Source organism: Physeter macrocephalus, unplaced genomic scaffold (assembly GCF_002837175.3).
Source record: "Physeter macrocephalus isolate SW-GA unplaced genomic scaffold, ASM283717v5 random_597, whole genome shotgun sequence".
Taxonomy (NCBI): Eukaryota; Metazoa; Chordata; class Mammalia; order Artiodactyla; family Physeteridae; genus Physeter; species Physeter macrocephalus.
This window is the reverse complement of record NW_021146019.1, coordinates 26,452-50,000: the sequence shown is the minus strand read 5'-3', so window position 1 is coordinate 50,000 and position 23,549 is coordinate 26,452. Positions and strand designations below refer to the sequence as shown.

The window sequence follows — 23,549 nt, the reverse complement described above, 5'->3', positions numbered from 1 at the left end:
CACTTGGGGTCGCTTTCCGAGAGTGGGGACCACCCCCACATGCCTCCTGCAGGGAGTCTTCCCTTGCCCTCCCCGACAGGGTGACAGGCCATCTCAGCTGTGGCCAGCAGGGATCCAGACAGCTCAGGGTCCCCAGTGGGGACAGGAAGGACTGTGGAGTCTTCAGGCTTATCTCCCAAGCCAAACATGTCTCCTCACCCCCCAGCCTCCACCCTGCCCTCCACACACTCACTGTCGGAGAAGCTGCCGCCCCTCTTTCCACACCAGCGGGCTGTTCTCCAGGGTGACCGACTCCACTGGGCCATTGGAGACTGGAGGGTGGAGAGAACGGAGGCGGGCTGTCTTGGTCAGGGCACCACCATGCACCCATCACCTCCTCCATCATCCTTGGAGCCCCTTCCTGAGAGCGTCTGAAGCCTCCCTCTGCCCCTGTGCTCCTCCTCTCTAGTCTCTGGGTCACTTCCCCAACCATTCCCAGACTATCCTCAGGCTCTACTTATGTTATTTTCCCACATGGGAAATGGGCTCAGTTCTGAGCGAACGGGCAGACTTGACCGTGTCCCAGCCTGGCTCTGCTGCTTGCCGGCTGTGTGGCCTTGAGCAGGTTAGTTCACCTGAGCCTCAGTTTCCTCTTCTGAGAAACGAAGTTAATAATCTCAGCACCTACGTCTTGGGATTGTTGTGAGGATTAAATGAGACAATCTGTTTGTTTTATTCATCGAGTATTTATCGGGCATCTACTGTGTGCCCGGCTAGGTGCCTGGACTACACCTGTCGACAAAAACCCCTGCCCTGGTGGAACTCACACTCTGGTCGGAGGAGCCTGACATGAAGAACAACGATCACTGTCAGCCTGGCCTCGAAGGCCCTGGCCCTGTGAACACACCACACTCTTTCACGTCTCCGTGCTCCAGTACACTCTTCCCTCTACCCGGAGTGCCTTCCCTACTTCCCTGATGATGAACTGAGGCCTCCTTCCAGGAGCGCAGACTGTCGGGCCCTGCGTGTCTGTCTGTCTCACACAGGGCCAGCAGGCAGACTCCCAGCCTTCTTCAACCCCTGCCCCCACTCCCCCGAGCGCCCAGCACAGGACGTGGCAGAGCAGCCTACAGGGGAGGGACGCTGAGAGTGAGACCCAACCCCTCCCCACCCCGGCCAAGCCTGCTTTCTGTGGAGCACGGTGAGAGACGCGGCCCATCTCAGTTTTCCTCTGTCACGTTCGGTTTTGTTGGGAGGGGGCAAGAGGGGAGGATCGGGGGTGGGTACCTTGTTCCAACAGTTCTGGTTTCTTCTCCCCCTGGTTCAGGTCTGTCCCGAATTTCAATTTATGATATTTGGCCCTAAAAGATCAAGCGATGAACCAGTGAGAGACGCGGAAGAGTAGATGGGGCCAGCCCCCACCTCAGGAATCCCAAATCCCAGGCTCTCTCTAATCAGCTCTCCTCCCTCTGAAGCGGAACTGCCCGGGTTAGGAAGCAGCCCAGGCGGAGGAGGCGTCACGGATGGTACTGTGAAGAGCCCACTCTCTGGAGTCAGGCAAACTGGGTTGCTATCCCAGCTCCAGAGTCCTTGAAGAAGTCCTCACCCTCCGGAAGCCTCACCTGTACCCATTAGGCCACTGGAAGGGATAAATGAGACAATGAATATTGGTGTTTGGCCTGCAGTGGGCCACCACCATTATGAATGCTGTTATCAGTTGTTTACCCCGAATCCCACCCGCTATTTCCTGTTCTGTGCCCCTCTCCTGGAACCATGCAGGACTGCGTGATGGGGAAGAGAACGCTTGACCCCAAAGGCTTGATCCCTGAAGGCAGGACCGGGGACAGCAGGGCTCACCTTTCCTGCTTCAGTGCATATTCTAACATCTTGATCCGCCGCACCAGGTCTGTCTTGAGATTCTCTTGCCCCTTCCTTTCTCCCTGGAGGAAGGCCACCTGAGCCTGCGGCGGGGAGAGAGGGAGACAGGAAAACAGCAGGGCTCAGGCTCACTGACATGTGTCCCTCACTCACTCAGGGACAATCAGCTCCAGCCCTGCCCCCACAGCGACACCCAGCAGCCACTTCTTCAGGCGTGAAGACCCTGAGCCAGGGTTCCATGGAGCAGTGAAAGGGCGGCTGGATCTGCCTCCATGTCACCCGCAATGAAACAACTGAAGAGACGCCCTTAACCCCTGAAATTAAATAGGGACAGCCTGGGCCTAACTTGGTCCCCACCTCTGGGGCGGAGGTGGGCCAGGGCGGTATTAACAGCCCTGGGCGCCTCCTCCCCCGCCTCAGGCAGGTGCTGTCCCTCAGGCTGCTGGTGGCGGTGGCGTGCCACTACCCCTACCAGAGCATCTGTCTCTGGGAGGCGTGGGAAGCTACTTCTGGCGTTTAGGGACAAGAGTGGGCGGCTCGGCTCAGCTCCCGCTGCAGCGCGGAAGCTTCCCCACCCGCCCCCACGGTGGGGACCAACCTTTCCACTACAGTCTGCCCCGGGTGAGGGGGACGCGCCACAGCCACGACCCAGGGCCCCTGCCAACCACCTCACACTGTCTGCGGGCATGAGCTGCCCCAGTCTGCTCTGGTCTGCCAACAGGTCTTTTGGAGACACCGGGTCAACGGCCTTCGAGGCAGGATCTTGGCCCCTGACCAGGATCCGGAAGCCCAGTGCCAAAGCCCTGAGCGCAGGGCTCCTCCCTGGCTTCTCCCCAGGGCTCCTCTGTCCCAGGCTAGGACCACCTGAGCTCCAGGCTTGGCTCGGCCACTGACTCGCTGCGTGATCTTAGGCAGGTCACTGGCCCTCTCTGAGCCTCCGTTTCCCCTCACGTGTTAAGTTCTTCTCAGTCCAAAGCCTGGCACAGAAGAAAGGCTAACAAATGCTAGCTCCTACCTCTTATTATTTTTATTCTCCCTGTCTGTTCTTCTAGAGTCTTGAAATGGGCCCAGTTCTTTAAGAGAGCTAGGATCCCTCTGAGACCTGAGGCCCATCGAGCAGAGCTGTCTGTGGCTTACAGGCCTCCTGCTCTACAGGGAGCTGCATCTTCCTGGAGCCAATCCTCGCACATCAAATGCTTATTGAAGAACTTCAACAACTCCCCCAGAAGCCCCCAGTCGCCCCAGACACCTTTTCCAGGCGGTGAACATTCCCAAAGCCTCGTGCTCAAGGACTGTCCGTTGTTGGCGGCCTGTCAGATGCCCATGAACACGCCTCTTCCTCGCCTTGGGCCTCAAAGGGCCCTGAACTATCTGCCCCCAGCACTTGGAGCACAGCACGGCCCTGTGCCCACAGGCCTCCTATCACCCCTGTCCTGCTCCAGGGACCAGGTCTCTGCCGCAGGTTACCAGAGAACCAAACGTGCGCTAAGTATTGCCGAGCACTGGCCAGCGCCGGGTGCCGGGGAAACAGGCGCACTCAGACACCACTGGGGGCGCCATAAATTGACAAACCCTTCCGGGAGGGCAATCTGGCTATATCCACAAACATGTTAAATGTACATGCCTTTTGTCCTAGCAGTTCCACTTCTAAGGAATTTACCCCACAGGCATAATTGCAATGGTAGGCTTCCTTTTGAAAAAATTAAAAGGCATATATGGGCTTCCCTGGTGGCGCAGTGGTTGAGAGTCCGTCTGCTGATGCAGGGGACACGGGTTCGTGCCCCAGAGCGGCTGGGCCCATGAGCCATGGCCGCTGAGCCTGTGCGTCCAGAGCCCGTGCTCCGCAACGGGAGAGGCCACAACAGTGAGAGCCCCGCGTACCGCAAAAAAAAAAAAAAAAAAAAGGCATATGTGTACACTAATATATGACAAAAGTATAATTCATTTATTTATTCACTCCACAAATATTTATTGAGTCCCAACTATGTATCAGATACAGTTGTGGACAGAGGATACAGCACTGAACGACACGAGGTTTATATTTTAGAGGAGAATGTGGGAAAAACAACGAACAAATAAATACACGTCACAGGAACCCTATGGAAAAGAAACCTCATCTGTCCATTGAGAGAAAGGGACTCCCCCTAATTTCTACACTTTAAATCAACACATACGTACATAAACACCTAAGGCCAGACAGGCGGACTCATACGTGATCAATGTCTCGGAAGTTTGAATTTCTGTCCTTTGTGTACCTTCTCAGTCACCCTGAGGTCTACTCTGTCCATGAGCTGTTAGAAGGTGGGGGAGCGGTGGAGAAGAAAAGGTCAATCACCAAACACAAGTCCGGGGTCACAGCCTCCCTGTGCCCTCACCCTTCTGGGCTTCGTCAATGAGCTTCTGTTTCCCAGTGCCTGCGCGGCCTACTGAGCCCACACGCAGTCAGTATCTGACACTGGTGACCGCCTGTGACGGGCCAGGTTCTATGTGAGGTGCTGGAGAAGGAACGGAGAAGACGAGTGCCTCCTGTCCCCGCAGAGCCCTCAGTCTGGCTCAGGCGACAGACACGAGCAGCCACAGCCAACACAGGACATGACTAGGACCCCAGGGAGCGAGCAGAGGTTAGGGGAGGGACACCCAACCCACTTCTGGAGTGAAGAAGTGACAGTTCAGCTAAGACCTGAAGGCTGATTAGCAGTCGGCCAGGGGCTGGAGCATCTAGCTGGCCGAGGCCAGAGTCAAGGGTGGCAAGGGGGGCTTAAGGAACTCTACAAAGGCCAGTATGCCTGCATCTGAATGTGTAAAAGGGTTAGTGAGGAAAATCAGAGAAGCTTGCAGGCCCGATAAAGGATCGCAGACCATGTGAGCAAGTCTGAAATTCATCCTAAGAGCACAGGGGAAGCTATGGAAGGGTCTTTTAAGGAGAGAAGAGATATAATCAGATTTGCATCTTACAAAGGTAATTCCGCAAGCTGTAATGTGGAGAAATGACAGCTGCAGGGGGCGAGGGGAGGGCAAAGCTAAAGGCCGAGAGACCAGTCACAGAAGGAAGCAATCCCAGGAATCCCAGGGAGAAATGACGGGGGCCCAGACTAGGATCAGGCAGGGGGGCAATGAGTGGATTTAAGGTATTAAGGAGGTGACCCTCACCGGTGGGGGAAGAAAGTGGAGTCGAGGGGCAGAAAGCAGGGTCCAGAATCACGCTCAGACCTCACCCTTGCTCAGCCTCTCGCACCACCCTTGCCCCATAGCAAGCCCTGATTTCCCTTCTCCTAATGATGATGCAAGAATCTCACTCTGGGGGACTTCCCTGGCAGCCCAGTGGTTAGGACTCTGTGCTTCCACTGCATGGGACACGGGTTTGATCCCTGATCAATCGGGGAACTAAGATCCTGCATGCTGTGCACCGCGGTCAAAAAAAAATCTCACTTTTCTCCGTGGTCCTCTTCCCAGTTCCTCTGGCAAAGAAGGGAAAAAAGAGAACCAGAAACATGTGGTTGAAGTGTCCCGAGTTGGTGGAATACCACAGAGAGGGGAAGTGCTGGTGGCCAGTCCCTCCCACCCTGCAAACACCAGCAGCCGCGGCTGCCTGATCTGTTGGCAGGTAAGGCTGGGATCTGGAAGTTTACTACCCACCACATCCACCCACTGCCACTCTGAGACAGGGCCGCCGCCTCTCCTCCGGCTGTTCCCTTTCCACAGGCGGCACGGAAAAAGCTTCCGGAGGGGCCTGAGCATCTCAGTCCTCCCGGGGGCCGCGGATGACTCTCTGCACCCCAACCTTTCTGTCCCAGCCCGCTCCCCGCCCCCGCTCGGTCCCACCTGGCCCTGCATCTCCTGCACTCCACTCGTCCTCCCCACGGTCTGGGGGCTCCTGGCAGGGTTCAGTCCCCATGGATCCCCCAGAGCCCCTTGTGAGGCTGGCAGTGGAGACGGGCCAGCTCCATACCTTCTCCACCAGCTGCTCCTACATGAATGTCCAGTTCAGGCCCCGCCCCCAAGGTCCCTCTCGTCCTCAAAGAGCTCGCTCCCCTTTGCACAAGTACCAGAGATCGTGGGCAGAGCCACACAATCAAAGACTCAACTGCGTCAGTGTGTACAGCTCTCTGTAACCTCCTGCACGAACCAGCCTTCTCTATTAGCCTGGAAGTTTCTGAAGGGCAGAAACCACATCACCTCCTTCTGGGAATCCCCCCACCTGGCAAGGTCCTGCTTATTATCAGACCATGTCGATGCCACCTCCCCGCTCCATCTTCAGGCGCCTCCTGGAAGGACCTCACGAGAGGCCGCCTTTTCTGCCACCCCCCACACGCTGACTGCACGTGGGTCCTGTGCCAGGAGCAGCTGCAAGCAGCTACTTGGAGAAAAGGTATTCAGAGTTTATCAGAAAAATCTGACGCAGTCCAGGCCTTAAAGGATCTCACAGAAGAAGTCACACCTCCCTAAGTGATAAGGGCTCAAGCAGAAGTGTATAAAAAGGGGTGCTGCTGGGAGTGTAAACGTGGGGTGACTTGGCACAACTAATCACCCCTTTCTAAACACATCTATTCTACCATTCCACCCATCTATTCTGCTGTATACTCACAGGGGAACACAGGGACAGTCACTGTAGCCATTTCCGACGGGCAGAATGGGAAACAACCTAAAAGTTCAGCAAGAGGGCTCAAACTAAATGAGCTATGGTACAGACACCAGTGGAATGGAGTTTTCAAATATAATAAGACCTCTCTCTGCTGATATGAAAGGAACACACAGACACACGAGTATGTGGGAAAAAAAAGTCACCGAATGATACATGTAGTATGATCTGATATATTACACAAATAGAGGGGAATTACTTTCATAGCAACAACAATTGGGCGGGGGGACTTTCTCTTTTCACTCGTGCGCAGACGCGCGCGCATGCGTGTACCCATCTATACACGCAGACGCCTCTGAGATCTTTGAGTTTTTACTAATGTAACAGAACAAAAAAAATAAAAGTACAAAGTAAGAGATGCTGGAGCCTACACAAAGGCGAGCCTAACTGGGTGCTATCCACAACTTCCTCTCAAACGCCAAGAAGGACCACTAAATGCGGGAACAGACACATCTTTTCTCGTTTGTCTCAAAGATGAGGAAGCGGGGTGGTGAGTGCTGTAGGGTACACTGGTCTGTTACGAGTGCTGGATGATCCTGGGGAGGCCACTGGGTTTCCTTGGAACAGGCTTCTCATCTGTCCTGGGCGTCAGAGAGGTAATAATACATGGGCTTGAAAGCCCACAGACCACCCCTGCCACCCCCAGGCTGTGACCCTAGATAAATAAATCACTGACCTTCTCAAAGCCTCCATTTCCTCTTCTGATTATTTTTTGAAAAAGGGGGTGGTGGTGGAGGGGGAATAATATCACTTACCCTCCCAGAATGCTGCAAGGATTAAAGGATAACATGTATCTGAAGTGCCTAATACAGTGCCTGGCACATAATATGTGCTCAACAAACAGCAGCTGCTATCATGATTGCTAAGTGAGGGCAATGCCATTGGCCCTGCCTCCATAATGGGGTACTGAGAAGATCTAATAAGATGTACCCTGGGAAAGAGTTCTGGAAGTAGAGACGAGACACCAAAACAAGGGGTACTTACATAAGGATTTCTCTCCCACCCCAACCCCAAGCCCCAGCCACCACACAGCTAAGATCCCTATTGGGATGGGAGAACTGTGGGATGCTCTCTTTATTCATTCTAAGGACAAAATTCTAATCTGGTATTTACTTGGGTCCCCACCTCAACTAGATAGGAAACAGCAAATCGGAAGGGGAAAGACGAGCTGCTAGAAGCAGGTACTGACTTCTGCTAATAACGCCCCAGCCCAGGGACCCTTCAAATCCTCACAACTCTGATACCCAGGCTCCTCATGACACTCTGCCAATCGACACACACTTCTCAAGGTCACAAACCCCAGTCCAGCCTCAGCCTCTTCCAATCATCATCCGAGGGCACATCCCTCGCCCAAGCTACTCCACAAACCAGAGGGTCCTTTCCCAGAAACTTCCACAAACACCCCTCCCCAGGACCCTTCTGAGATGCTTCCTCTGGCTGCCTTCCTGCTCTACAAAATGCTCCCCCTGCCATCCCTCAGGTTCCCCGGATTCCTCCTCACATTCTCCATCCCATCTCCACAGCTGGACATGTCTGACCCTCCCCCACTCCAGTTCGGGGTTCTCCATCCGACTTCCTACACACTTCCCATTTCAGGGCGGGAGTCCCCACTCCTCCACACCCCCAAAGAGTTTCGGTTCTCAGGCTCTTCCAACACAGGTTCTTGGGGCACGCACGTCCTGGCCCCGTCTGTGCTTCCGACCCAGGGACCCCCTCCCCTGCCCTCCGAAGCCACGCCTGCCAGGGCTCCCCAAAGTTTCCTCCTCAGAGGGGAGAGCACACATCTTCATCGGGGACCCCCCGACACCCTGCTCTCATCCCCCGAGTCCTCAACACAGCCGTCTTTCAGTCCCTCCTGTCCAAACGCTCCGAAACACACCCGTCCCGAGCTCCCTGACTTCCTCTTCCGACTCACCCGGGTTACCCGCCCCGACCCGCTCTCGCCCCCAACGGATCCCAAGTTCCCCCGAGGGCCCCTCTCTCCCACCCGGGGCCCAGCGGGCTCCACCTCCAACGCGCACCTGGTCGGGGACGGAGTGGGAGTCCCTCGGCACCCTTGGAGCTTTTTGCTCACTCACATACAAGACTCCTCCATCCCCTCGCACCACCCTTTGCTGAGTTCTCTTGGGGTCCCCTCGGGGCCCCGAGGCCACTCTCTCAGGAACCCTTCTGCCGGTCCGTTCACTCCCACTCCCACTTCCAGCCGGTTCTGCTCCCCTGCGCCCCTTCTCTCGGCGGCCGCGGTCGGGCCCTCCCGGCCCTGGGCCCCCCTCCCGCCTCCAGCCGCCCGGGTGCCCCTTAGGACCCCCCTCGGACGGCCCCCTCACTCCGTCTCGGGGCCGGTCGCGGTCCCCTCCCGCCCCCCCGGCCGTCCCGGCGGCCATTGCTCCAAGATGGCGGCGGCGGCGGCGGCGGGTGAGGCCGGGCCGGGCCGGGCCGGGCCGGGCCGGGCCGGGCGGGGGGTCGGGGATCCCGGGACGGTACTCACCTGCAACTCGGCGCGCTCGGCCTCCCAACGGGCCTTCTCCGCTTCGAAGCGCGCCCACTCGTGCTGGATAAAGTGTAGGATCCCGGGCAGGCTCAGGGGCTCCGGTCCCGCCGTGGGGCCGGGGCTCCCTCCACCGCCGCCTCCCTTAGCAGCCGGGCCGGGCCCGGGGGCGGGGGCAGAAGCCGGGGCCGCCCCCGTCGGGCCGGGGCCCGCGCCGGAGCCGAGCGGGCGGCAGGAGGAGGCGGCGGCGGCGACCGCGGCGGCCGCTCGCTCCTCCATCATGGAGGCCCCGGGGCCGGCCCGCGCGCCCGCTGTGCCTCGCGCGCCTGCGCGGCCGCGCCGACAGTCGCGCGCGCGCCTGGTGGGGGCCGGGGGGGCAGGTGACGGGAACGAAGTCGGACGCGCGCCTCGCCCACCCGGGTCGACCCCGAAGGCGCGCGCGTCGGGGGGGGAAGGGGCGGGGCGGGGCGGGGCGGGGCGCGCGCCCGAAGGAGGGCAAACGCGACCCAGGCCCGGCGTGAGGGTTGCCTTTGGGAAACGTGGGACTTAAGGAGGGGCCGCTTTCTGCCCCCGTCCTCACGCTTCACCCCAAAGAAAGACTCTAGTCCTCTCCAGACCCAAACACCATTCTCCTCGACATCACTGTCACTCTTTCAGAGACAGCGACCACCAACGGTGGTTTCAGCAATGGCCCCATCCTGATTCCTGGCCCAGGTTGGTTGTCATGGTAACTCTTCCCAGTCGGGAACACCCTTAGCCTCCCCTCCCCTCCACCTTTGTGGTTATGGAGCTCCAAACCTGTCCTGGCCCTGCACCAGGAAGAGGTTGCTAAGGTAACCCAAGTCCCTGGTGGTCCTTATACCCCTACCCTCATTGGTTACTATGGCAACCTCACCTAGCACTCAGGTAGAAAGGACCCCAGCCCCAAGGACACTGCTGAGGGAAACATCTCTTTCCCAGCCCCTCCGCCCAGCCACCCAGTTGGCATTACCATGGTAATCATCTATCTCCCCCTTTCCCATCAGTGGGAGGTCTGTGGACCAAACCAACCAGGTGTTTTTATTTAGAGGAGATGCTCTGCTGAGGAGTAGTTGCTATGGTTACAAGGCCTGGACCATCCCCAGGGAGGTAAGAAACAAGCAAAGCCAAGTCCTGGTTACTGTGGTAATGGGGGCAGTCCCCCTTCCAGTGACCCTAGGAACCAGGCCCACCAAGGTACAGGACATTTTAGGATTGTCTCTCAGGATGGAGTGTGTCTAGGAAAGGGGTTGTCATGGTAACACCTTCTGTCACTTCTAGCCTTACCTTTCTGGACACATTTATGAAAGAAGGGATGGTTTTAGGTTGCTATGACATCCTTCCCTTCACTCCTTCCCTTCACAGATGATTCAGGTGGTCCCTGAGCTTATGAGATTTCAAGAGAAGTGATTCCTTGACCTTCTCGTTGCCACTTTTGTAGGTAAAATGAAATTGTGCTCTATTGTGTGAAATTGGCTGATTTGGGGTTTTCTGGTTTCTCCTTCCCTCAGCAGTGCAGCTGAGCTGGGCTGGAACCGCCCCGCTGGAGCTCCCTCAGCCTGCAACCTAGGAGGTAAGAAGCCCCTCAGTGTCACCTGCACTCACGTGGGAACTGCCCTTGCCCCCAAAGGTTTTTCCACACATCACTCATTTTCTCTATCCATCACATTCCCGTTCTACAGACGCAGCAACTGAGGCTCAGGCCAGGTGAAGTCTAGCCTGAAGTGAATGTGGATCCACTTACCTTGTTTTGTGGGCAATGGAGAGACAAAGTCTCAGCTCAACTGTCCTCTCCTCCCCTGACCACCTTTCCTCTCTCACGCTCCCTGCTGGTTTCCTGCTCTATCTGTAACTTGTTTGCAGGGATTTTGTCTGTCTTCCTACCTCTGGAGGGCCTGCCCAACCACTGCCTGGTTCACCCCGTGTCCCCAGAGCACAGAGGGCACTCAATAAATATATGTTTGTTGAGTTAATGAGTTGAATTGATTAATTAATGTGCCATATTCAGCTTTGAAAGCACTTGTCAAGTGAGGGCAAGGGAAAGGGGTTATCTCCCTGAAGATGGGTTGAAAGTTGGACTGTCTTTGTGGATCCAAAAGAGACAGCAGTGTTTATTGGCTAAAATCACAACACTGGAGCCAGCTTCCCGGTCAAATCCCAGGTCCACCACTTCCCAGCTGTGTGACCTTGGGCAAGTGACTTCACCTGTCTGTGCCTCAGTTTCCTTATCTTTAAATGTGATCATAATGTGAAGATTAAACAAGTTAAGATCGGTAAAATGCTTAGAACAGGGACTGGCACATCAAGAGCAGCTAGAATTGTTGATATTGTTATGATCCTTCAAAATCATCGTTTCATCCACTTCGCCCCAGTGAAGGAGTTTTGAGTCCTTACAGTTGGGGAAGCCAAGACCGACCTTGTCAGGGTACTAGATGATTCCTCTCTCTCTCTCTCTCTCTACTCTGGTTCCCTCACCTCCTCATCTGGCTGTCATACCTGCTGGTCTCTGAGAAACTGGCTTCTGTCCTCTGTCCTTTTGGGCACCTCCTGGCCCAGAGTCAGCCAGATAGCACGTGGTGAGAACCAGGTTCCGGGGGCGGAGACCTGGGTTCTGTTCCCTCTGGCCTTTCTCTCTCTGTGCCGCAGGTTCCCCGTCTGAATAACAGGAGTCAGTCATTCATTCCACACAAATTTACTGAGCACCTGCCGTGTGCCAGGTACCGAGCCGTGTTCTGGGTGTACAGCAGGGAACAAAACAGACAAAACAAGAGACAAGATAAGTAAAATCTACATGAGAACTACTAGGGGAGGAGAATAGCCCAGGGATGGGACATAGGAAGTATGTGGGTGATAGGGAGAGGCATTTTTAAGTAGGGTGGCCAAAGGAAGGGATCACTGGACAGGTGGCATTTGAGCAAAGACCTGAAAGCCAGGGGAGAAGGCAGGCAGCTGCTACCTGGGGGAGAGCATCCAGGCAGAGGGAACAGCCAGTGCCACAGCTGGGGTCTCCTGGGTGTATTTGGAGAATGGTGTTTGGTGGCCCACGTGGCTGCAGCTGAGCGGGCAAGTGGGAGAGGGTGGGGGATCACGTGGAGCCTTGTGGGTCCCAGCGAAGACTTTGGCTTTTCCTTTGAGTGAGTCTCAAGCCACAGAAGGCTTGAGCAGATGCAGGACAGAATCTAATTGAAGATTGAACAGGAGCCTTCTGGGCTCTGAGTGGGGCACAGACCATAGGAGACAAGGCCGAAGCAGGAGGAAGTTCTCTTTAGAATTGTTGGAAGATTCTGAAACCATCTAAACGTCTCTTCTCTGTTTCTGTGTACCTGAGCGCTAAAATTCTAAGATTTTTAAGACCCCAAAGATTCTGTGGTCCCAACGGTTCCTTCCCCCCACAGTAATGTGAGTTGCCCAAGCTCAGTGGTATTGTCTGTCTCTGTGTGTTATGTGTCCACAGCTGTTTCCCCGGGCCCTAGGACAGTGTGTGGTATGTTGTAGGAGTTCCACAACCTGGAAGGATGGAAGGAAGGAAGGATTGATCGAAGGTCCAGAAGGCAGTTCCAAGGTTCTGAAGAATAACAAGTCGCTCTGAAAGTGCAACTCAGACTCTTAAGTGCCATCTGAGTTGGGTCAGAGAAGGGCAAGCAGGTCTGGGATGGGTGAAGAGGGATGAGAGGGCGTTTCTGGAGGGAGAGAGAGAGAGGAGACAGGGAGACCAGGGCAGGGCCCCAGGTGCATGGCTGCAGTGCAGAATTTGGCCCTGGGGACCTGAGTGGGCTTTACAGACACACAAAAACCCTGCCCCCAGTCATCATCTTTTCACCAAGTGCATTTTCAGTGGCCAGTCGTGTGGGAGGAACACAGTGGTGATTGAGACAGTCCTGGCTCTACCCTCCTGGGGCTCACAGTCTAGTGGGGCAGACAGTGCCAAACCAGAACAGGCAGCCCAGGGGTTCCGGGAGCCCAGAGGGGACTTCTGACTCAGCCTGTGGTTCAGGGAGGGCTTCCTGGAGGAGGGGCCATCTGAGCTAAAGCCTGAGCATAAGTGAGTTCTCCAGGAGAAAAGAGGCACGGGGAGAAGGGGTGTTCGAGAGGAGACTCTTCTAGGCAGGAGGAACGGGATACACAAAGGTTTAGAAATAAGATCTGTTTGAAGAAAAGTCCAAGATGGCTTAGGCACAGAGTTCGAGGATGCATGACAGGAGATGGGGCTGGAATGGTGGCAGGCAAGGGCCAGGTCATACGAGGCCTGGTGGGACTTTGTAAGAAACTTAGACTTTCTCCCCAGGACACTAGGGAGCCATGGCCGATTCTGAGCGAGAGAGGGAGAGGTCAGATTTGTGCTTTATGCAGACCCCTCTGGCTGCCACGAGGAGCGGACTTAGGAGACCGGGGGAGGCTGGGTGGGGATCTGGGTGAACCGGGGTTGAAGGGAGAGCTGTGGGAATGGGGAGGAGGGGGTCAGAAGTATTTAGGAGGTAGGAAGATTAGCGGGGTCTCTGACGTCCCCCTCTCCGGGAGCGGCAGAACCTATGAAGATCCTTCATGGGGAAACTTTAGTATCTGCTCAGAAGAGAGAGTTAGTTATTCCTTCTGTGCTGGAGACCAGCCAAATCTTCAAGTTGTGATGGGGACATGGAGACAGCGCCACCTGGGGGTTGCTTAGGAATGCGGCCCATGAATAGAGGTGGAGGTGTCCTATGGAAGGAGCACAGCCTCTCTGGATGCAGCCCACTCTACTTCAAAAAAAAAAAAAAGATTTTTTAATTGTGATAAAATACACATAACAAAATTTGTCACCCTAACAGTTTTCAAGTGTATAGTTCAGTAGTGTTCAGTATATTCATATTATTGTGCGAACAATCTCCAGAACTTTTTCATCTTGCAAAACTGGAACTCTATACCCATTAAACAACAGCTCCCCGTTTCTGCCTCCTCACAGCCCCTGGCAACCACCATCTACTTCCTGTTTCTATGAGTTTGACCCATTCCATTAAAAAAAAATTAATTAGTGGCCAACATTACAAACTGGAATAATTCTATAATTTAAGAAAACATTTCTAGCTTTCCTTGCAAAACCAAAAACATCTGGCTAACCATCAGGAAAGAGATGGCCAGATGGCAGAGGAGTTGAGGAAGTGAGAAGGAGGCAGCAGGGGAGGGGCTTGGTGGCCAAGGCTGTGACCCCGGGGCCAGGGTGTGGGCGGGGGGGAGGGAAGAAGAGATCAGGGGTGAGAGCAGGGAATGAATGGGGTCTGGGCATTTATAACTGAACCCGAATCTGAATGAGAAGTTGACAATGAATAAAAGAGTGGGACTGAACAAGGAAGAAGGGAAGGTGATTCATTGGATAAAAACTTCCTGAGCATCTAATGTGTACCTGGCTCTGTGCTGAGTAGCCTTGGGGACCCAACAGTGACCAAGACAGGCTCCGGACCTGCCCTCACACAGACTAGTCCCTACTCACTAATGAATTAGAGTGGTAGGCTAGAGTCGGGGAACCCAGGGGTCTGAAGGAGCCCAGAGGGGGTTGCATGACCCAGCCTGGGATCAGGGAGGGCTTCCTGGAGGAGGAAATGTCGGAAGTGAAACCAAATAAGGAAAAGGCTGAGAGAGGAAGACAAGGCTGAGGATGGGTGGGGGGTTTCTGACAACCAGCTCCAGTCTCCCTTTTCATCCCCGCTCCCCAGGATACCCGGGAAGCCCAGCTAAGGGCCTGACTTCAGCCCCATGCGGCTCACCCGCTGCCAGGCTGCTCTGGCAGCCGCCATCACCCTCAACCTCTTGGTCCTGTTCTATGTCTCGTGGCTGCAGCACCAGCCCAGGTACTCCCCGGCCAGGGGCTCCCGCCGTGGATCTGCCTCCGGCCCCCGGGTCACCATCTTGGTGCGGGAGTTCGAGGCCTTTGACAACGCAGTGCCAGAGCTGGTGGACTCCTTCCTGCAGCAGGACCCAGCCCAGCCGGTGGTGGTGGCAGCCGACACGCTCCCCTACCCACCTCTCGCCCTGCCCCGCATCCCCAGCGTTCGCCTGGTGCTGCTCCAGCCCGCCCTGGACCGGCCCGCTGCAGCCTCGCGCCCCGAGACCTACGTGGCCACCGAGTACGTGGCCCTGGTGCCCGACGGGGCGAGGGCCGAGGCACCGGGCCAGCTGAAGCGCATGGCCGAGGTGCTGCGAGCGGGAGGCGCACGCCTGGTGGCCGCTCCCGTTGCTTCGGCCAACCCTGCCCGGTGCCTGGCCCTGAACGTCAGCCTGCGGGAGTGGACGGCGCGCTACGGCCCGGCACCCTCCCCACCCCGCTGCGACGCCCTGGACGGGGACGCCGTGGTTCTCCTGCGCGCCCGCGACCTCTTCAACCTCTCGGCGCCCCTGGCCCGGCCCGTGGGCACCGGCCTCTTCCTGCAGACCGCCCTCCGCGGCTGGACGGTGCAGCTGCTGGACCTGCCCTTTGCCAGGGCGCGCCAGCCCCCGCTGACCACGGCCCACGCGCGCTGGAAGGCGGAGCGCGAGGGGCGGGCGCGGCGGGCGGCGCTGCTGCGGGCGCTGGGCATCCGCCTGGTGAGCTGGGAGGGCGGGCGGCTCGAGTGGTTCGGATGCAACAAGGAGACCCCGCGCTGCTTCGGGACAGTGGTGGGCGACACGCCGGCCTACCTGTACGAGGCGCGCTGGACACCCCCGTGCTGCCTGCGCGCGCTGCGTGAGACGGCCCGCTACGTGGTGGGCGTGCTGGAGGCGGCCGGCGTGCGCTACTGGCTGGAGGGTGGCTCGCTGCTGGGGGCGGCCCGCCACGGGGACATCATCCCGTGGGACTACGACGTGGACCTGGGCATCTACCTGGAGGACGTGGGCAACTGCGAGCAGCTGCGGGGCGCCGAGGCGGGCTCGGTGGTGGATGAGCGCGGCTTCGTGTGGGAGAAGGCGGTGGAGGGCGACTTCTTCCGCGTGCAGTACAGCGAGAGCAACCACCTGCACGTGGACCTGTGGCCCTTCTACCCTCGAAACGGGGTCATGACCAAGGACACGTGGCTGGACCACCGGCAGGATGTCGAGTTCCCCGAACACTTCCTGCAGCCTCTCGTGCCCCTGCCCTTTGCCGGCTTCGTGGTGCAGGCACCTAACAACTACCGCCGCTTCCTGGAGCTCAAGTTCGGCCCCGGGGTCATCGAGAACCCTGAATACCCCAACCCAGCACTCCTGAGTTTGGCAGGAAGCAGCTGAAGCTCCAGCGCCTGATCCTGGAGTCAGGAGCACATTCAGGCACAGGGCATTGTCCTTTGTCTTGGTGCTGCTGGCGTTTGGTGGGCGGGCCAGGGATGCCAAGCCACCCTGCTGGGCCCAGCGCAGCCCGGGACATCAAAGGTGTGCCCTGCCCCAAATTTCCAGAACCGGGGCTCCAGAGCTGCTGCAGAGTTTTGGAGAGAGAGGGAGAAAGAGTGTAGGTTCTGGGGCCAGACTGCTGTGTCCCGATTTCTCTGCGCCTCGTCTTCCTCCAGGATTCAGTGTGTGCCCTCAGCGTCTAGCACACGAAGAGCCCCAGGACACTTGGCCGTTGGGGTTGCTTCCGCCACTAGAGGGCGCCCTTGTCCTACCTTGGGGCCAAGGCGAATGTAAGCCCGGGGCCTCTGTTCCACGGCTTTCACGTCTCTTGAGCCTGTGGTCTTCCCTCTAGCCTCCTGTGCCTGGCGGGACAGGATGACTAAATCCCCTTCTTTCAGAAAACGACCTCCTTCCCTCCTGGGAGAGCGCTGTGAGGTGCATGCTGCTCTTCACCCCATCTTGCAGAGAAGCAAACAGGCTCTGAGGTGCGGCTGTGGTTAAGAACCGGGTTCTGGATCCCGGCCCCCTCCATTTAACTGTTACCTCATTATTTTAGCTCTCTGCACCTGTTAGCCTCTCGCAAGGCGGGGTAAACAATAATCATAGCTCACATTTACTGAGCACTTACTGTGTATCAGGCATCGTTCCCGGTATTTCACACGGAGTAACTGACTTATCCCTCACCTTGACCCTCTGAGGTGAGAGCTGCTGTTATGTTGATTTCACAGATGAGGAAACAGGCCAGAATGGTAAAGCCACTTGTCCAAAGTCAGACAGCTTGGGAAGTGTCAGAGAGGGGACTTGAACCCAGGCTGTCAGTCTGTAGCCTGCATTGCCCCTCTCTGGTGATAGTACCCAAGGGGGGCTTTGGGAAGCCACGCGGCTTAGCAGGTAAAGCGACAGCAGCCTTCCTCTGTGACCGAGCACCTAAGAGGAAATACTGTTTGGGCATGTACCTCCAACAGGTATATTTATTTATAAATTATATCCAGGAACTACTAGCATTCTGTATATTAGTACTAAGGCTTAAATTATTCCATTTTAAAATTAAAAATAAATAGAGTACACCTCTTGGGTGTACGCACCTGGCTTTGAGACCACAGGCTCTGAAGTGGGAGAGGCCTGGGTTCAAATCCAAATCCCACTGTGAACTTGGGCCACCAGTGACTCCGCCTCGCTTCACCTTGGCTTTGCACCTGGGAAACAGGGCTAATGGTGACCCTCGCCCCACAGGAGTGCCGTGAGGCACTTGGGTAGTAGAGGGGTCGGGAGTCAGGGCTGAGTGTGGCTCCTGGCTTGGCTACTTACTTTATTTGTGACCTTGGGCAAGTCACTGCTTCATGGGTGGCGGGTATTGGTGATATCGCAGAAGCGTGAAGCCCTTGGAGGAAGGGGCTTCACAGACCAGCAAGAGAGGATAAATGCCAATTTGGCCCAGACTCCTGAGGCTCAGACATCCGAAGCCTGACTTATAACGCAGCCTCTGTTTTTAGCCACTGAACCCGCCAATGGCTCGCAGTCTGTTGGGTGTCCAGGGAGCATTCTGGAAACATAAGGGGATGATTTGGGTTACTGCTGTGATCGGACCGTGCTCTTGGCTCTTGGAAGGCGCGGCCCAGGGATGGAGATGTCTTATAATATATGCAGGGCACCTCCACACAATGAAGGAGGGTCCCTTGTCACATACTATTTTAAAATGTCCCATTGGCATTCGTGAAGGACGGTGATGTTCAAAATATCTTGCACCTGGTGTGGTAATATAAATACGTAAATCAATATCTGCATCACATCTTAAAATATTTTTTTAATTCTCAAAATAATCAATGTTAGCTACCTATATATACATATTTCTTTAAGTTGTTGCCAAGAGCACAAGTTGAAGCTCAAATCACTCTTAAATTGTTGTAATGGTTTTGTTTCATTTAGAAATTGTTGGTGTGATTTCTTGACTGGCACAGCTGTATATACGTCTCTACATAAAATAACATGTTATATATGTACATATGTACATTTAAAATAACCTTGTCTTAGCTGTGGGTTGGTAAGGGAACCGCATCAAGTGCGCTTAGCAACTTCCCATTAAGTTGAGAATCATTAGGACTTGAGCTCTCAATAGATAAAGAATTTCTCTTAGCAGCAACTGCAGTGTTTTGGTGTTTTTCTCCTCCCTTTGCTGTTCCTGAACTAACAGCAATTACAACGGAAACTTTTCTAGCCCTTAAAATGTTGTCTAATAGTTTTGTCTATTCAATATCTTTATTACCAACTGAGAAATGGGATGACAGAAGACCCATCACAACAACTAACTTGAACTAATTTATTGCAATATGTATTATTGAATTTGACGCTTTCTCACTTACTCTTGTACTGTTCACCAGCCAGAAGTATTTCAATACTTTAACAACCAGCCCATCCATACTAGTGCAAACTAACGAAATTCTAGCCTTACTTGGAAAAACCTGGTTAAGAATTAGCTGAGCCTAGAACCTAACTCTCCTTAGGCAAACACAAAGTCCTTTTTGGATGGTTTGCGTAGGTTCTGACTTTTCCAGGAAGTGCAACTAGCGTGTAAGATGAGGGAAGCTTGTATCGTGTTTTGTTCGAAACTTGGCCAAGGGTTGTCAACGATATCAGAAAACCACGTTCCACCTGGTTCTTGGTGATTCAACACCTACACCGCATGTTTACAGCCGCGTTAGGAGCTGCCTATGTTTCAGGTGTAAATGTAAATGTCTCCCTCCTCGGGTTCTAGGAAGGTGGCCCCGCACATTTGCATATTGAAATGAATATTTTAAATTCCCATCCTTTTATTTCTCCTTTTTCTTACAGTTCGGGCAATAGGCTCATTTTGTGTGTGTGTGTGTGAAGTATTCGCTTTTATTTTATTTTTATTTTTATTTTGTATTGAAATATAGTTGATTTACAATGTTGTGTTAATTACTGCTGTACAGCACAGTGATTCAGTTATATACATATATATGGATATATTTACGTTCTTTTCTTTTATATTCTTTTCCATTACGGTTTATCATAGGATATTGAATCTAGTTCTCTGTGCTGTACAGTAGGACCTTCTTGTTTATTGGTATAATTTTTAATATCACGTGCCCATCCATGGTTTATGTCATCTGTGAACTTCATTTCAGGAGAGCCAAGAGGACTTTCCCAGAGCTGACATTCAAGCCAGCACATGCACCGGTGTGGCCATGCCTGTGGTTTAAACACAGAAGCATTCAATTATGGGTTATTAGTCCACTGGTAAATGGTCACTGCCAAGAGTCCCCTACTATTACCCTCCTGGCTCTCCCTGGGGACCCCCTGGGTCTCCCCCTGACCCAGCAGCCCAGGGGTTAACACTAGGCACAGAGGGAGGAAAGGGGGTCCCAGGGACTGTGGGATGGGCCAACGCATTTACCAAGTAACAAATCTTCCATGTATCGCCCCCGGACATTACAAAATATTTGCTCTGAAAAGTGAATGGCTCTCAAAGACATGTTTACAAATGCACCTTTATGCACGTTAACTCAAACTGGAAACTACCCAATGTCCGTGAACACATGAGACAAACTGTACATCCAGACAATGGAATACTCAGTGATTAAGACGGGTTGGGGGGGCCACGGGGGGGAGGAATGAACTACTGATACATGTAAAAATATGATAACCCTCAAAAGCATTATGCTGAGTCAAAGAAGCCAATGCAAAAAGCCATATACCACATGATTCCACTCATGTGAAATTCTAGAAGCGTCGAAACGAATCCTCAGGGACCAAAAGCAGATCAGTGGTGGCCTGGGCCTGGGAGGGGACGGAGGGAAAGACAAAGGAGCACGAGGAAGTTTGGGGGCGGGTAGGAATGCTGTGTGTTTTGATTGTGGTTGTGGTTTTTCAAGCGTGTATGTACCTGTCAAAACCCATCCCGTTGTCTGCTTTGATGGATGCAATTTATTGTATGTAAATTATACCTCAGTAAGGTTGACCCCCAAAAAGCAGATGGCGGAGAGGGGCCAAATGGCCTAGAAACATTGATCTGTCACTAGAAGACAAAGCTGAGTCGTGACGCTGCCTGCCCGCCAGACTGTCACTCTGAGCTTGAACCCGGGCCCAAGCCCGATCCAAGGCCAGCCCGAGCCCTTCCTCCCATGCCAGTCTCCTTGGGAAAAAGCAAGAGGGGTGTCCCAATAATAGGAGTGGGTGGGGCAGGGGAGAAACGGGGAGAGAGATGGAGGCTAGGCTCCAGAGAGTGGCCCTCCAGGGCTTTTTCTTCTGCTCTTATGTAACCTTCATCAGCGGCCTTTGGGTGAGGCCTAACAAGCCGTTGTCGCCAGATGGTGACACCTGGCAGCGCTTGCCCAAAGTCACATAGCTGGTAGGTAGCAGAAGTGGGGTCTGCACCAGGGTAACAGCCTCTTATAGCGAGGAGGCTCTGTAGCTGGAGCCCGATTCATTCCTTCTGCAAATATTGAGTACCTACTATGTGCCAGGACCCCTGCTATGCTCTGGACATACAGCCGTGAGCAGGACAAAGGTGGCTTCCTCCTGGAGTGCACCTCCTAGTGGGGACAGGGTCTGGGAGTCACTTGAGGCCCTGTCAATACCGAGGAGGCTTGAGATGGTTCCAGTCTTTCTATATGACCTAGATCGGCATTTTAGGCAAACTCATGGCATGTGCTCAGCAATCTTCAAAAATGGAATAGAGTGCTTGCTGTGGCAGCACATACACTAAAATTGGAACGATACAGAGATTAGCTTGGCCCCTGCACAGGGATGACATGCAAATTCGTGAAGCGTTCCATATTTTTCTAAAATATGACACAAATGAACCTATCTACGAAGCACACTCACAAACATAGAGAACAGACTTGTGGTTACCAAGGGGGCAGGGGGTGTGGGAGAGATGGGTGGGAGTTTGGGATTAGCAGATGCAAACTGGTATATATAGGATGAGTGTGGGGAAACATGATTGGGAAAAGGTGTGGTCATCATCCTGATTCTGTGCAGGTGTAACGAAGCTACCGGCCTCTACGTGTTCAAAAATGGAGTTTGGGATTAGCAGATGCAAACTGGTATATATAGGATGGATAAACAAGGTCCTACTGTAGAGCATGGGGAACTATGTTCAATATCCTGTGATCAACCATAATAGAAAAGAATATGAAAAAGAATGTACATATATGTGTGTGTGTGCGTGTGTAACTGAATCACTGTGCTGTACATCAGAAATTAACACAACATTGTAAATCAACTATACTTCAATTTTAAAAAATGGAATAGAAACAATTTGGTAAGTGGGAATTCCCTGGCGGTCCAGTGGTTGGGACTCTGTGCTTTCACTGCCATGGCCCGGGTTCAATCCCTGGTCGAGGAACTAAGATCCTTCAAGCCGCACAGCGTGGCCAAAATAAAAAAAAATTTTTTTAAATTTTGGCCACGCTGTGCGGCTTGCAGGATCTTGGGCCTTGAGGATATGGGGAGGGGGAAGGGTAAGCTGTGACGAAGTGAGAGAGTGGCATGGACATATATACACTACCAAACGTAGGGTGGATAGCTAGTGGGAAGCAGCCGCATGGCACAGGGAGATCAGCTCGGTGCTTTGTGACCACCTAGAGGGGTGGGATAGGGAGGGTGGAAGGGAGGGAGACGCAAGAGGGAAGTGATACGGGAACGTATGTATATGGATAACTGATTCACTTTGCTGTAAAGCGGAAACTAACACACCATTGTAAAGCAATTATACTCCAATAAAGATGTTAAAAAAATTTTTTTTAAGAAAATTTAAAAATGGGTAAGTACTGTTTGGTGGAACATGGCCCAGTTGTATGTACCTATATTTTCTACATAGATTGTACGTGCAAAATATTACATATGTAGGTGTGTATCTCTTTAAATAGGCACCCCTCATCATCTAAATCTCATCCAGTCTCCCAAAAGCATGAAATAGAAAATTGGGCAGTAAACAGCTATTTCAAGTGAGGAAAATAATGCACTCCTAGCTCCATCCAAAAAACCCCAACTGATTTCCCCAAATATCATTTTAACACTCTTATTAAACACTTCTGTAACAACCCACTAAGGTTTCTGGCATAATAGAAATCATTGAAAACAATTACTTAACTTATTCAACACTTAACGAACTCATTAGTGGCTATGTTTGTGTGCAATACACAATTTTGCACAGAATCAGATATGAATGATATTTCCCTGCCACACAGCAATGATCAGGAGAAGTAACTACATAAACCCAAAAAAGGTGCTAAAGCTGTAACATCTACAATTGGTGGTGCCTCCAGGCACCTGGCAGAAGTCTACATAGGGACCTAGGAAGGCGGAGAGAATATCAGTCACGAGTAACACGCTTCAACAATGCACAAGACAGGGCTTCCCTGGTGGCGCAGTGGTTGAGAGTCCGCCTGCCAATGCAGGGGACGCAGGTTCGTGGCCCGGTCTGGGAAGATCCCACGTGCCGCGGAGCGGCTGGGCCCGTGAGCCGTGGCCGCTGAGCCTGCGCGTCCGGAGCCTGTGCTCCGCGACGGGAGAGGCCACAGCAGTGAGAGGCCCGCGTACCGCAAAAAAAAAAAAAAAAAAAAAACAATGCACAAGACAGGGTCCTGTTAGAACAGGTGAGTCTTGACTGGTGTCGTCCGCGTCCGGGACTCAAATAGAACTGAAAACAGTTGCAGAACAGGTTTTTGATTCAAACAGCAAATTGGGGGTTTAAAACACAAAAAAGAGCGAGTCATTATTGGGACTATTAGGATAGTGAGAGTTATCAAGGGGTAACTGCATTCCTATGGAGGTGGTTATAATCGGAAATGAATTTACCACAGGTGGTACAAAACTTTTAACTGGAAGCTAACATACCTAGGGTACATAATGCACACATCTTAAGTGTACTGGTTAGTTTATTTTTCCAAATGTTTACATCTGTGTAAGCATCAGTCATATCAAGATATAGGACATTTGCTGTGTCATAGAAAGTTCCCTTGTGCCCTCTCCTGATCTATATATAGATCCTCGTAGGTCACCATTGTTCTGATTTCTCTCACCATAGACCAGTTTAGCCTGTTCTAGACCTTCATTTATAAATGGAATTATAAGGCATGTACTATTTCTGGTTCCTTTCACTCAAAATGTTATCTGTGAGATGCATCGTGTTGAGTATATCAATCCTTTTTTCGCCCAGCAGGCTTCCATCGAATAATGATTGTACCAGCTAATCCAATTGATTTGTTT

The 23,549-nt window shown here is 53.4% G+C and overlaps 2 protein-coding genes and 1 non-coding gene across 10 annotated transcripts; 2 read left to right on the top strand and 1 right to left on the bottom strand.

Annotated features, from left to right (window-relative positions):
• Nucleotides 1-205: 205 nt before the first annotated feature.
• On the bottom strand, nucleotides 206-9,281 carry LOC114485210 (striatin-4-like). Its single transcript, XM_028486209.2, has 4 exons — nucleotides 8,985-9,281; nucleotides 1,837-1,940; nucleotides 1,267-1,340; nucleotides 206-311 (listed from the first exon to the last, which is right to left on the bottom strand). The coding sequence occupies exons 1-4, from the start codon at nucleotides 9,264-9,266 to the stop codon at nucleotides 229-231; spliced, it is 543 nt and encodes a 180-aa protein (XP_028342010.1). The 5' UTR covers nucleotides 9,267-9,281; the 3' UTR covers nucleotides 206-228.
• On the top strand, nucleotides 8,875-19,159 carry FKRP (fukutin related protein). Of its 8 annotated transcripts, none has more exons than XM_028486210.2 (5): nucleotides 8,875-8,911; nucleotides 9,642-9,698; nucleotides 10,514-10,575; nucleotides 11,649-12,647; nucleotides 14,690-19,159. In XM_028486210.2, exon 5 carries the CDS (start codon nucleotides 14,730-14,732, stop codon nucleotides 16,215-16,217), a length of 1,488 nt encoding a protein of 495 aa, XP_028342011.1. In that variant the 5' UTR covers nucleotides 8,875-8,911; nucleotides 9,642-9,698; nucleotides 10,514-10,575; nucleotides 11,649-12,647; nucleotides 14,690-14,729; the 3' UTR covers nucleotides 16,218-19,159. The 8 variants fall into 8 exon arrangements, 6 of the variants coding, with proteins under 6 accessions (XP_028342011.1, XP_054939253.1, XP_028342013.1 ...); XM_055083278.1 differs by having other exon boundaries at nucleotides 8,882-8,911; nucleotides 10,517-10,575; XM_028486212.2 differs by lacking the exon at nucleotides 8,875-8,911 and having other exon boundaries at nucleotides 9,463-9,698; nucleotides 11,649-11,719.
• Nucleotides 19,160-21,014: 1,855 nt separating this feature from the next.
• Nucleotides 21,015-21,118, top strand: LOC112067326 (U6 spliceosomal RNA). Its single transcript, XR_002893202.1, has one exon. It is a non-coding gene; the product is annotated as a U6 spliceosomal RNA (small nuclear RNA).
• Nucleotides 21,119-23,549: the final 2,431 nt, after the last annotated feature.

What these genes read in the sequence shown, in the direction of transcription:
- LOC114485210 (XM_028486209.2), bottom strand. Translation starts at nt 9,266, where the DNA reads ATGATGGAGGAGCGAGCGGCCGCCGCGGTCGCCGCCGCCGCCTCCTCC. An exon ending in CCGAGCGCGCCGAGTTGCAG is followed by an intron (nt 1,941 to 8,984) that starts GTGAGTACCGTC and finishes TCCCCGCCGCAG; the next exon opens with GCTCAGGTGGCCTTCCTCCA. An exon ending in ACCAGAACTGTTGGAACAAG is followed by an intron (nt 312 to 1,266) that starts GTACCCACCCCC and finishes TCCACCCTCCAG; the next exon opens with TCTCCAATGGCCCAGTGGAG.
- FKRP (XM_028486210.2), top strand. Translation starts at nt 14,730, where the DNA reads ATGCGGCTCACCCGCTGCCAGGCTGCTCTGGCAGCCGCCATCACCCTC.